The following is a 14,744-nucleotide window of genomic DNA, read 5'->3' on the forward strand; positions in this document are numbered from 1 at the left end:
TTGTAATTATAAGACAATTTTCATATTTTTTGTAATGGCTAGGTGAATTGATATGAGTATTTCATTCAGAAACGTAACTTTTAGAAAGTGTTGAGGGGCTGTGGTGGTTTCATTTGCACTTGTTTGAGCATGGTTTTAGATTTAAATGACTATCTTTTTGGAAGAGGAGGACCCTCCTTTCCTTCAGATGTCAGTAAAAATGGAAAGGCTTAGCACTCTGTTTTGTGTCATAGATTAGTTTTCTTCTTCTTTAGGAGCAAATTTTGAATGAGGGGTGAAGGTGGCCTAATAGTCCCTGACTCTGTATTGTGGTATAATAATCTATATCTAAGAGTCAGGAGGAATTGGGTTTTCTGACAGAATGTTAGAAGAATACTAAGGAGTCTGGTTTTTCACATTTAGATCGCTCATGGCTGCAGGAAAAGGTAAAAATTGAAAAGCTGCAACAGAAAATTCAGCTAGCTCTTCAACATGTCCTACAGAAGAATCACCGAGAAGATGGAATACTAACAAAGGTGAGAGCTAAAGGTTTCCAGTTGACACAGCTGGCTTATCCCTTGCCAATGATCACACCAATCATGTTTGTAAGTCATCCCACCAGACCCCAGAATTCTCAGTAAGCGACAAGCTACTGAAAAGAAAGAAGTATCTCCATTTCAAAAAATTCTCCTGTGCCAAAATTCAGGTTAAGTTCTATTGGAATAACGGAGCAATGATAGAATTTTTTTTCAACTATTAATCATTCTGAAACCACCCCCCGCCCTGTTCCATAAGAGATGGGCAGAAAGCAGAGTTAATGTCCCATACTGATATAAACTAGAGAACTTAGAATTTAAATCTTGGAATTTAGAAGAAGGAAGTGATGAAGGACTAAAGCATCCAGAGTAACCATCTATTTTAATTTTCATTCTATTTAATCAACAATAAATGGCTTTTGTATTTTCTTCATCAGTTTCTCATTACTACCCTGTATGCAAAACATAAGATTTCTTTTGTGCTTATTATCTTTCACAGTAAAGATATAATTAGGATGGCAATTTAAAATAGGTTAATATCCTTCGGTGCTGGTGCTAGCAGTATGTATGTAGTCTTAGAAAAATCAGCCCCGTTCTTTCTTGGATTATTTGTTTTATTGTTCCAGACCACGATTTGAAAGTTTTGGGATTTTCTTCCTGTTTACTTTCATTCTTTCCTCCTGATAGCTAGGCAAGGTCAGAAAGAAGTTGGGGGTTAATTGCAGTTTGTTTTTGATTTTGCATCTATTAAATGAGACACTGAGGCCGGAATGGGAAATGGAAGAAGACCTCTTCTCCATCTTCTGGCCCCAATGCCAGGATACCATCCAGGTCTTTGATTATAGAGAGCACCTAACATAACACAGAGTCAAGACTGATGCTCTGGTGAATTGTTCTGAGTTGAATATTCTGTGCTGCACAGTGCTTTAGAGTTTAAAAAGCATTTGTGCAAGTCATGCTACTGTCCTCAGCAGGTAAACAGTCCATGCTGAGACTCCACCAGTCCTGTTAACCTTTTTTTTTTTCCCCCAAACCAGGGCCTTTTGCTCAGACCCAGAATTGCTTTGTTCTAGGCAGAGCTCTTTCTAGAGAAGAAACTTGTTGTCATTGGAGTGAGCCAGTATTCCTTTTGCATAAAATATGTAACAGATGGCTTTGCCTGTAGTAGCAGTGACTTTATCTACCCGTGGCTGCCCCTTTGCCCACTTCTCTGTTCTCTGTCACCACATCTCTTCCTTTTCCCCAGTGGTAAAAGGCAGGGTTCAGGATGACAGAGAAGAAAGCATGTTGGAATAGGAGGAGTAAGTAAGAGACTTGAGTTCTTTTGTTTTATGAGCATCTTTTCGGGTTGCAAATTATTGAAGACAATATTTGTCTTCAAAATCATATTTAACATATACCTGGTATTCTATATCATTTATTTTTACCATCCCTCTATTACTAAATGTTTAAGCTGTTTCAAGTGTGTTTCATCATTGTAAACAGTGTTGTGACGATCGTCCAGATTCCCTGATTTTTGATTCTGGCATCTCTTCTGTCCTGACCCCATGTCCTTTCTTCCACTTACAGTTAATATGCAAGGTGTCTACATTAAGAGCCTTATGTGGACGGCATACAGAAAAGCTCATGGCGTTTAAAGCAATATACCCAGACATTGTGCGACTTCATTTTCCTCCATTATACAAGGAGTTGTTCACTTCAGAATTTGAGCCAGCCATGCAGATTGATGGGTAAATGTATCACCTAAGCACTTCTAGAATGTCTGAAGTCCAAACAATGAAAAGCAAACAAACAAATCAATTAACCGAGACACTTTATATGGCCCTGCACAGACCTGGAGCGCCAACACGCTGCACATCCTTTGGTGATCGGGGTCAGGCAAAGGAGGGGAAACAATGAAAACAAATAAAAGTTGAACTTGTTTTTCTCATGCATATGATTTCCATTATGCCTACAGATATGGACCCTTTTTCTGTCTCGACTTCTTGATCGTTGACCTCTGTTTACAACAGAAGGCGGGTACTAAAGTTGGAAGATGTCCTTTTCTTGTAGCTCACTGCCCACAGACTTTCTACAGAATCACCCATCTGTCGGTAACCACAGAGGGTCCAGCACTAATCGGTGACTGGTGTGCATAGCGGAGGTTGCGGCATTACTTTGCACAACTTGCTCTTTGTCTCATGAAGGAAGTTTTTATTTTTTTCACCGATTATTGCCAGTCAGCAGGACGGCACGAAAAGGGTCCATGGCACTAGCAACAATAGCATTATAATATATTACAGGGTAAATGGGCATGAAGACTATATATAGCTAAAAAGAGATATTGTTTATATATTGTTTTAATTAATATAAAATGTAGTTACTGGAGTAGCTTTTCCTGTTGAATTGATAAGGCACTTTCATTTTGCACCTTTTTTCTTTAAATTAAATGCTAGCGTGTTCACTGTCGTGTCGCATGTGCACCAGAAACACAAGTTTAACTGAGAAGGCTTGGAAGGTACGTCGGGAGGTATTTATGCTGCTGTTTACACAATTATTTTTAAAAGACTGGCTGGTCATATCTAGAAATCATGCTGTTGGATTCATTTTTTTTTTTTTTACACGTGAATTTGGAATTAGACACAGAACTCTCCCTAAATTGTCCTTTGCTTTTTGGATGAGTTTAAGGATAGATGTGTTTATGCTTCATACAAAGTTGAGTGATTGATTAGGGTGGATTTACGCCCTCGTGCATAGTATTTATCCAAAGCTTTTGAGCATGCCACCTCATGGAGCTTGGGGAGTGGGGGGTGCTCATTTCACACAGTTGAGTAGACTCAGTCTCAACTTGGAATTCTTAGGCTTTAAGAACAGATCAGTAACCAGAATATTTATCAGAATCTAGCTTTTAGTAGAAGAAGGACCCAAAGAGTTTGTCTGGAGCAAACGCACACTCCCCATGTGTGAAGACATGAAGCATTTACTTCGTGAATGTTTATGTTCTTGGTATCATCTAGGAACCCTGAGACTTTCAGAGTGAATGGTTTCTAGACTAACTGCCTCTCCATGGTGTCATTCTAGAACACTCTTCTCCATATGTCACAGTCAATGGACAGGAAGGCAAAGGAAACATACAATGTTGAACCAGTTTCTCTTATTTAAATGTTAACTATTGTTAAGTCTTTAAAGTGAAGTCGATGCAAGCTGCAAACATTTTCTTTTGTATTTATCTTCACTAGAAAACTGTGGACTGTAATTTATTTTATTAAATCTTTAGAAGACAGTTTGGCTTTTGGATTCAGGTGAGAAATATTGAGTTGTTTTTGTTTAATTTTGTGTATGTGTGTGTCTTTTGATTTTTACATAATTCCCAGTAGGGGGGAAGGGGAAAGGAACAGTCTGATAAGACAAGTGTGCATATTCTAAAATAAGTGACCTTTGGGAATGTAGGCGTTTAGAAGATTTTAGTCACACTTGAAGTGGGATTCAAACCTCTGGCCTGACATCAAAGACCATGTCTATAGAGAAGAGAGAACATCTTCCCATAGTGTAAAGGTGAACATTTCCTAGCACCCTTTTACAGGGAAGAAAGGATCTCCTCTACCACCAGGGTTTCTTCCCCCGTCCTCCAATCTTCTGCAGGAATTCAACTCCTGCTGGGTCACCCAGAGCCCTCCACTCTGTTTTTAACTCCACTGACGTTCTGACTTGTTTCCTGAGGGACTTGGAAAAGGGGAAGGAACTATTCACACAGAAGTGTGTATGAAGCCTAAATAACATCTTTTAAAAAAAGTTTTTTTAAAAAAATACAGTAAGGGTATAAGCATGAGTAGAAGATGAGAATAGTATTTACTTAAATTTCTTACAAGCATATAAAACTTTATGTGACTTTATATAGAGAGGTAACTACCAGCATATAGTATTTATATTTGGGCAAGAAGGGTTAAATCAAATTTTTAATTTAAATAAATATAGTTCCTTGAAAAATCAATAGTATTTATACTCTGAATAGAGTACCAACTTTAGTTCAGTTATTTATTCATCCTTTTTTTTTCCCCCTGTTGTTTCTCCTGTTGGGAAGAAACAGTGTGTTTTGTTTGGGTTTGGGTTTGTTTTTGTTTCTTTGTCATTTTGATTCACTAAATTTGGGGGTGATTTTGTTAAAGTCTATTAACTTCTTTTTAACCAAAGCTTTCTGAATATGACCAGCCTCAGGTGCTAGCGCATTAAAGAGCAACTAAACCTAATTCCAGTGTCCATTTGTGAAATGATGAGAGCTAATTGGACTTCTCTGAGGGTGAGAGAGAATACAATGTTGAACATAAATTTCTTTTCCCAGAAAGGATTTTGCATGTACCTAATGCAAAAAAAACAAACAAACAAACAAAAAATGACGCTCTAATCTCAGTAAGTCACTCCATGGTGACGTTGCTTTTGGAGTAAACCAAGATACATTGACATGATGCTGCTACCAGGTCTTTGTGAAAGAAAACAGGGTGTGGACTTTAAGACGAAGTACATCGACAGTGTAGGAACAGAGTAGTAGAGGCGCGCTCGGTGAAATGAGGGAACAACTATTATACGGATCGAAGTTGGGATCTGAAGTTAAACAGTTTTTGTTGAAAAAATATGAAGTGCAGAGAAGGATGTGAAAAACTTTGTATTTTTATTTTCTTCCTTATTATAGAAGTACCTGTGTGATGACACAAAATACTTGCTGATATAGAACAATTATTCTTAATCGTTCTTGTAATTAAAATTGCCTAAACTCAAATGTCCAATAGTCTTTTAAAGATTGGAATCACATCATTGTTATCCTGACTGCTGTGATGCCTCTTATACAATTTTTAAACGTCTGGTAAATAAGGCTTTTGCACAAAGCCTGAATACCTTGGGTTACAGTGGTGTCCAAATGGTTGCACTGTGTAGTGAAGAAACTGGCCTTGGTCACAATGAAATCAAAAGTGCAGATGAAAGTGCTTTTGGGGGCAGTTTGCAAATTGTGGTTAAAGCTATGGATTTTTTTTTTTTAAGTGTTCAGCATCCTAATTTGCTTTAAAGGTGTGGATTTTTTTTTAAGTCTTCAGCATCCTAATTCACCCTTTCTAACTTAAAGAAAACATTACTTAAGACACTGCTTCTAAGTTTGGTTGTTCTTTATAGTGTGGATATTCAGATCTCTGTGAGCGTATGGGGATGGGCTGAGGGTCAGGTGAGGAGGGAGTGTGTGTGTGTGTGTGTGTGTGCACGCGTGCGTGTGGTTTTTGTATGTATGATGTGTATGTGTCGGACCGCTTCTAGGCTACTAAGTGTCAATGGAAAAGAAAATGTATTCAAAATACTTAAATCAAAACTAGAAGATGGAAAAAAAAAGATTTATTCTATACAAAGCCTTGTCTGGACCACTTTAGAGAGACTTCTATTTTTTTAACCCTTCTATAAATATTTGATGGCACTTGAAATATTCCTGCAATAAAATGTGATTTGTGTAAAGAAAAAAAAGATTTTGTAATGTGAAACAAAGAAAGAAAGTAATGTAATTTTCTAAAAAAAGAAATACAAACAAACAAACTTTGTATTATTTTCTTGATGGAATTTGTCTATCTGTCTTTGGAGAACTTTTTATTTCATTGAATGTGCCATAGTAGAAATACGTGTTTTTAGTTTTAGACTTAAGGAATAGCTGTTTGTGTTCCGACATTCCAAAATGCAAAACAGCCTAGTAGAATCTTTAATGAAAAGGTTTAAGTAGGAGGTAAGCTTCTCTCATTGTTGCTTTTTTGCACATGTTCTTCATTCCTCTCTAGTGCAATATGTACATAGAGCACTTCCAGGTGTACTTTGATCCCTCAGGGAAAATTACATATTTGTACAGTTTTTTTGGTTTTGTTTCTTGGTTTTGTTTTTTTTTTTGCCTTTTGTTTTTGGCTAAGGAATGTCGATTGAATCACTTGTTATTGTTGAGGGGCAGCCAGATAATAATCCTAAAGCCACTGTTTCCAACATTGATTGTTTAAATCATGTGTCCTTCCAATGCTATTATTTGAAGATAATAATAATAAAACATTATTTTCTGACAGTTCTTTGTGCTGATTGGTGGAAAAAAGAAAGGGTAAATAAGCACCTTACGATTGACTTACTGTGAATGACAATCCATCTTGATATCAATAATAGAAGCCCTATCATTTTGGAGTTCGGGTTATAAGAAACAAACAATGTGCTCAGGGATCTTCTAAAACTCTTAAAACAGGGTGGCCAGTACTACTGGGACAAAATTGTGTTTTGTATTGTTAATAATTATGATAATACTATCCCTCCAAGGCACAAGTGAACTGTGTAGAACTGCGTGTGTGTAAACCTCACTATTGTTCATTTTGTTTTGTTCAAAATGTATATGTTCTTCAGTCTTATGTGCTTAAAAACATTGAATAACTTCCAGAGCAGTATAAAGTGATGCCAGTATGTTCAAAAGATAAACTAATAGGTCATAATCAACCAAGAGCATCATTCAAAGTACAGTCCTGCGTACTTTACTCACCGTTTCTCTAATAATTAAAATATTCTTGATATATTTTATTTATATCATTATATATTAAAAGGTATTTCAAATTCTATATAGTATGGATAACAATTTTTAGAAGCAGTCATGAGATAAGAGCCCTGCCTGTCAGTGCAGTGAGAGAGGTAAAAGATGAAACCTTTTCAAATACCAGCAAGTAACTCCTATTTTCACTGTGTTCTCCTCTAGAAACAAACAAACAAAAAAATTCCTTTGGGGGGGATTTTAACTGTCTTTTACTTCCACATTTGTAATCTGTTGAGTTAATATAAGAGCAAATGGCTATAAAGACAAACAAAACCCACCAATGTAACAGCAACATGAGCTAGCTTTTAGGGTAACATTTTATGTTTTTGAAACATTTTGAAAGTAATTATTTCAATATGCTACTTTCCATAACCTCAGTGAACCTCAGTGTAATTGTTCGCTTTGATTCTTCCACACCTAGAGTACATTTTTACAAGAAGATTTACATATTTTCTTACCCCATGGAAAAGCAAAATTTAGGATAACTTTCCATGTTGTTTAGATAAAAAAGAAACCGTCACCTTGTTTTGATGATAAAGACTGTGAAAACTGGCATAAATCTCTCTCTCTCCATATACATATATATATATGTATGTATATACACACATACATGTACACACACAGAAGTTATTGACATACATATTATACCATTTAGTTCTCGTTCTTACAAAGATATGACACAGCTGCTGCTGCTAAGTCGCTTCAGTCGTGTCCGACTCTGTGTGACCCCATAGACGGCAGCCCACCAGGCTCCCTCGTCCCTGGGATTCTCCAGGCAAGAGTACTGGAGTGGGTTGCCATTTCCTTCTCCAGTGCATGAAAGTGAAAAGTGAAAGTGAAGTCAATCAGTCGTGTCCGACTCTTAGCAACCCCATGGACTGCAGCCTACCAGGCTCCTCTGCCCATGGGATTTTCCAGGCAAGAGTACTGGAGTGGGTTGCCATTGCCTTCTCCGTATGACACAGCAGAAGCCCATACAAACAACTTTATCCTATAGATCAGAGTATATGCCCGTAAATGCAGTTGCAACAGTAAATCATCTATTACAGTCTGTGATACACGTCTTCATTGTATTCCCAAAACACTAGTATTATTATAGAGGTTCCACCAGATTTGATGAAAGAGACCTTCCTATTATTGTTTATTCTTAAGATAAGGCTGGCAAGCACTATCTTTACAAAGTAGTTGGTTTCACTTCTGGGGCTGTTTGCTTGTTTGTTTGTGTAAGTGAGCTCATTTTTGTCAGGCTCTCAGTACAGTTTTTAAAATAATCCGGAAGGCTGGCTTCATACTAAGGAAATATTGTAGATGGAGGGGATCTCCATGTTTAACCAGACCCTCAGAACTTAGAGCAATAAATACATTCAGTCATTTATTTATTTATAAATGAATGATAGAATATTCAGTCTAAATAGAAACAATGTCTTTTCAGCAATGCAACATAACGTGGAGGCTTGTGTTAAGAAGGTGAATATGAGAATTTTAAGGAGATGCCTAGAAAACCCATATTTACTGTTGACATTTAGTGTTTGCCACAACAAACTTCACACCTCTTTTTCTCTTTCCCTTCTAAGAACTGATGAAAGATAGCTTCCTATTAGCTTTGACATGCTGCGTGTGCCATTATGTTGTTCTCCAAGAGCAACTAAGTTCTTTGCAGTGTTCGTGTGTGATTCCTTTCTCCTCATTACTTCAACATGGATGAATAGTATTCCTATGAACTTGGTTATCATTGAACAGATTGCATATGTAAATGCAGATAGTTCTTGAGCAATATAGTGAATATGATTTCACACACACACACAAATCTGTATGTACTGTACACATCTTCCTGAATCTAAAACTCTCTTCTTAGCCACAATGGTTTGAAATCTCATATAAAACAGTGGTAAATTTTTAAACATTAGGACATTAGCTGGCTGCTTCTTTAAATGTACCTGTATTGTCTGCCTGCTCCTTTTGTGGAGATGTGTTTTTGTATTGGATGTTTGGGCCAATGGGAGGCTTCAAGCAACAACATATTTTCCCAGTTTAAATATATTTAACATACGACAAACCCCAGACAAGGCTTTTAATATGTATAAAGAACTGCAGTGTTAGGTGGTTTATTTGCAAACCGTTTTCAATGTTGTCCATTTTTATGGCACCTTTAACAATATTCTTGTTTCCAAAGTACAAAAAAAAAATAGGTTAAATAATCTAGCCATAACTGAATGTCAAGCAATAAAACAAATGACTTTTGTGCATAGACTTAAAAAAATACAAATTTTAGACATCTGCATGTAAATGCAATCTCTTGTTTACTGCTTTCTTCAACTTGAGCAATTGATTCCTTATTTACTATTAACTTAAGAACTTGTAATGGCCTGTAAACATTTTCTCTCTTACTCTTCTTTCAAATTTACCTTCGTCCCTGCTTTTGAGTCATAATATTTAATGTTGTTCTGCACATCTCTATACAGTTAACTTTTTGGCTTTCATTCTGTATAGATAAGAAAATGTTATATTATAAACAGCCTACTCAGTGCAAATATTTATCTGTTTATCAAATCCACAATATGCTGTATAATACTGGTTTTACTATATAATCTATTTTAGACATAGCTGTTTAGAACTAGAGTGTGCTATTTTTGTGTTTTTCTGATGTGTGGTGCTAGATAAGTTACTTTTGTGAACAACAAAAAAAAACCCTTTTATTCCTAGACAATACCACCTTTGGGTCTTGTTAATTTCACTGAGTATAACTATATATTTGTATATATATACATATATATATATCTACCTGTGCCCAACTGGCAGCTGTATCAGAGTGCTGGATTTGGGACATGCTTTTCTCTTTAAATACATAATATCATGATATAAATTATTCTAGAGTGTATTTAATTAGGATAAAATTACTTCCTTAGTATGGATATTTGACATCTATAGGGTGAATTTGTTTATAAATATGGATATATGAAAATGTATTAGCATTTACTTTATGTTTGCTACTTGGCTTTATACCATATCTCCTAAGCTGAAAAATAATTTGCCAGGCCTTCAAGATCCTAAAGAAACACTCTAGTTTAATGGAGTATTATTTTTTCCTTACTAAGGCACCTTATTATTGGCACCTGACAGAGTTGTGTACTTAGCTCCTATAATAGATAATACACATTTATATAAAATATCCTTGTTGGCTTGATGGCAGAATAAACCTTTCCCCTCCTACCTGAGCCATGAGAAGTATAGAGACATCCGCTATCATGGCAGAACATGGGCCATAAAGCAGCTTTGACAAGGGATGTTCTGTGTTAACTTGACCTCAACCAGTTCCATGAACTGAGTGAAGGACCTTCATTTAAAAGTCATTTAATAATGAGCTTAGTTAATTCTTTCACCTGTTCTCCCAAGACCTATCGGCTTTCTTAAAAAAGAAAAATCCACGTATATCAAATATCTAACTAAGGATGTAGTTAACCTTATTAAATATTGATTAGAATTGTTCTGTAATATTACTGAATTTGTAAGATCTTTAGCAAAGATTTTTGAGCAATTTATAAATATAGAGCAAATGTTTCTGTTTACTGCACTTTTTGTAATTGAAGGTGATAAATTCTCAAGCCATGGCTATTGGCTTCCATGCACTGAATATTTACCCACAATTCTAGACATTTTCCATTTTTATGGAAGAGTTGCTGTTACCTTAATTATAAATGCAATCATGTGGTTAATGAGAGCTAATGCTTATAGTTAACCTTTTAAAGTGAATTGGCTACAGTTTAGGGAGAAATCTCTTTGAATACAAATTATTTCATTCCTTATTGCTTCGCTTAGAAAGGGATTGAAACTTTTTTTTTTAGCACCATTTCATATCCTAAGGTTCCTAAGGATAGGGATAGTATCTCTTTGTGTCTGCACAGTGGCCAGCACATGTCAGCATTTGATAATTGTTAAATAACAACAAGTGTGCCCCAATTCCACCTTTTTTCCTGGGTTGTTTTGGTAAATTTATAAAGTATGCCAAGCCTTATGGTTAATACTTTCTTCTACAACCAAGTTTTAAAGCCACATTTTCAAAGACCACATGAAATGCTGATTCTAATTGTGTGTAGGTCTTGAGGATTAAGCACACAAATTTCACAAAACTCTGTGAGTAACAAACTCAGCCTTCTGTAAATATACATGCAAGTTCGGAAACAGTAATACTGTACCTATAAATATGCGCTGTCTGTTTTGTGTACAGTATGTAAAAACTCCTTTTCTGCCACACTAAAAATGCAAGCCATTTATGGGAATCCTAAAAAATAGTATTGTACTAAAACTTTGCTAATGATCTTTATTAGAGGATCATCCAACTTTTCACTGACATTGGGTTTTCTTTTCAATTCACTCTTACAGTAGTCTGCTTATTTCCAGCCGTTTGTTATTTTATTGAGTCCTCAATTTAAAAAAAAAATATTTTGATTCATTTTGTAAATACAAGCTGTAAAAAAGAGAGATTTAATGTTGTCTTTTAAATACTCCGATTTTCATTCTAATATGAATGTTGTTATATTGTACTTAGAAACTGTACCTTTAATATTACATTACCTTTATTAAAAGTGCATTGAACACATCAATTTTAGATGTGCTTTATGTACTGTTATCCTATAATAAAATTTCAGCTTCTAATGGAACACTTGCCTCATTTTTCTTTCTTTTACTTGGTTCTTGAATTGCATGTACAGTTTTCTACCTTGTCTCCATAGAATGGAGTAGGACAACCTTGCTACTCAAAGTGGGTCCATAGACCTGTGGCAGTGGCATCACTCATGACCTTGACCTTGTCAGAAATGCAAAAACCTAGGCACCATCCCAGACCTACTAAAACAGGATGTGCATTTTCACAAAATCCCCAGGTGATTGGTTTGCATATTAACGTTTGAGAAGCACTGGTCTATAAGGTAGTACTTTAAAAAATATAATTTGTCTCTATTTTGCAGGGAACAAAACATATACAAGGATCGAGCTACCCTTTGATCAGAAAAGGCAAAGAAGGAAATTTCAACTTGTGAGGAAACATCTATTGATTGATAGTAGCTGCCAGAATTGCAGAAATGAGGATTCTCAAAGGAGTGCCATGACTGATCGGTGATATCTACCCTGAATGTAGGAGGGGAGAAAACCTGAACTCACACCACACTTTGTCATCTTTGCTTTAGAAATCATTAAAGGAGAATGTCAAAATGATGCCAAAGGCTTTAAAGATGCCAAAGACTTTTTAAAAATCTGACTTTACCTGGGCTATCATTGTACCATCCCAGCCTGGCCCCTTCTCTTGAGTAGATCAGATAGGAGTAAACCAATAGAGTTAACTTCAGCTAAATATCACATGATTTTAATGATGCAAAGCCTCATCATAAATTATTTTCAAAGTAATCTCAAGGACATTGACATTATAAAATATTTGGAAGTCAGACTGAAGTCAGACTAAACGCAACTGAGTTGGGCTTTTCCTCTACCCACATTCCTAAGCGTCTCTTGCACTTAGTAAAATAAATATTTGAAATGATCCCCAAAGTCATTGCATATAACAAACATCATGAATCACACTGATGGATCCCCAGTTTGTCTGGAGGCAAACCTAAACATCCAAGAGTGGCAGAAGCCTCTTGCTAGATTAACAGCCACTTTATCCTTTTCCTGTACCATCAGTTGTGAGCTTGTTTTCTTAATGTCATTTATCTATGATTAAGGAGCTAACAAAAGTCTTTGTGTGTTTACTATGATTCTGGATTTTTTTCTCCTTTAGAGGGGAAATATTGACTCTAGTAAGATATAGTCATGTCTCAGTAATCCATTTGTTATTTATCTGCCTGATAGATTTCTCAAACAATATTTAAAATTCCAGAATGATTTATTTGTAGGGGAGAAGATGCTTCAACTGTGACTTGTTCTTTGCTTACAGAACAAAAATTAATTTTAGCCTCCCTCACAGTTAATTACAATAGTCACCCCCTAACAAGTCTCACATCTATCTTCTACCATTCTTTCTTTACTGTTTCCATAAAATACACATTGTATTCTAAAGACAGATACTTATTTAGTTATCCTACTTGGAATTATTTCTGCTATCATTACTTTCTCTCTGTGGGATAGTTAGGGGCTACCTATAAATAACTAGCATTCATGGAGTGAATGTGGAGGGGGAAAAAAAACTGCTGAGAAATTGGTGCAACCACTGTGGAAAACAGTATGGGGGTTGAAAAAAAAAAAAAACTAAAAATGGAAAAACAGTTTCCATGTGATTCAGCAATCTCACTCTTGGGCAAATATCCAGAGGAAACTCTAATTTAAAAAGATAGCAGCACTATTTACAATAGCCAAGACTTGGAAGCAACCTAAATTTCTCTTCTTTGTCAGAGGAATGGATAAGGATGATGTGGTACACACATACAGTGGACTCAGCCATTAAAAAAAAGAGAATGAAAGAATGCCATTTGGAGCAACATGGATGAACCTAGAGATTATTGTATTAAGTGAAATAAGTCAGAGAAAAACAGATACCATATGTAACGCTTAAATGATGAATCTAAAATATACAAATGACCTTATTTACAAAATGTAGACAGGCTCACAGTCATAGAGAACGAACTTATGGTTACCAAAAAGGAAAGGGGATAGGGAGGAATAAATTAGGAGTTTAGGATTAGCAGTTAAAAACTATTAATGTGTATCAATAAATAAACAGCAGGGTACTATGGAATAGCACAGAGAAATATATTCAAAATCCTGTGATAACCTAGAAAGTAACACAACATTTTAAATCAACTATACTTCAAATTTTAAAAATTAAAAGAAAAAAAAGATTGGTATTCAAATGAACAGTTAATTCGGGGTCTTATTTTAGCCCAGAGACCATCTTATACAGAATCCAATAAAATATACTTCAAAACTATTATATTCTGAATAGAAAAATTTGAATACTTAAGTCATTCTGTTCTGACAGCATAGCTAGCATTTCTCTGGCTTTTCAGGAGTAATGATAATTCCTCCTCACTTGAAGTATCATTTATTGCTGAAAAGCCTAATTAGAACAAACTACTATTGGCAACAATATTTCTCCCATTAGTTTCTGAATCAATTACTAGATTGAAACGTCTTTGCTAGGGGGCTATTTCTGGATTCTCACTTTGAAAATACCTTATGGATGATTGTAAATTCAAGAAATTCCCTGAGTGAAGTAGTTACCAGCTTCACTTCATGGCCAAGTTCATCTCAGATAAAGCAAAAAAGGAAGCTTGTTAGCTGAGGGGTAGGAAAATAATGTGGTACTGATTAAAAAAAAAAAAAAAAAACATGATCTTGCACATTTCTCTATCTTGATTTGGTTGATGAGAAGAAATACACATAACAAGTCTGATAACTTCACTTAGCCAGGTACTTGCATTTGCAATCAAAGTTCTTTTTGAAATTGTGGTCCACTGAACCATTTTATAAACTCAAAATGAGTAACTACTCTTGTAAATTCTTTCAAAATGAAATTGGCTTCTTGTACAACTTACGAGTTTATTTCTCAGTTTAGCAAAAATGAAATAAAATCTTTCTTCTGCTTGAATATCCACAGAATAAAATGGAACAATCACTTTGAAAAATATTTGGCAGTGTTTTTAAAAAGTCAAACACAAATTTACCATACAACC

At 35.5% G+C, this 14,744-nt stretch overlaps 1 protein-coding gene across 3 annotated transcripts in view; it reads left to right on the top strand.

The window, feature by feature from the left end:
- The window catches only part of RORA (RAR related orphan receptor A), an 810,701-nt gene extending 798,410 nt beyond the window's left edge, over positions 1-12,291 (top strand). The window contains exons 10-11 of one of the 3 annotated variants that reach the window (XM_027553853.1): positions 403-515; positions 2,085-2,441. In XM_027553853.1, the coding sequence (XP_027409654.1) occupies positions 403-515; positions 2,085-2,249 (278 nt within the window). In that variant the 3' untranslated portion in view covers positions 2,250-2,441. Of the gene's footprint in view, positions 1-402; positions 516-2,084 lie in introns of all 3 variants that reach the window. The other 2 variants (XM_027553851.1, XM_027553854.1) reach the window with 2 other exon arrangements.
- The last annotated feature ends 2,453 nt before the right edge of the window (positions 12,292-14,744 follow it).

This window comes from Bos indicus x Bos taurus, chromosome 10 (genome assembly GCF_003369695.1).
Source record: "Bos indicus x Bos taurus breed Angus x Brahman F1 hybrid chromosome 10, Bos_hybrid_MaternalHap_v2.0, whole genome shotgun sequence".
NCBI classification, from domain to species: Eukaryota; Metazoa; Chordata; class Mammalia; order Artiodactyla; family Bovidae; genus Bos; species Bos indicus x Bos taurus.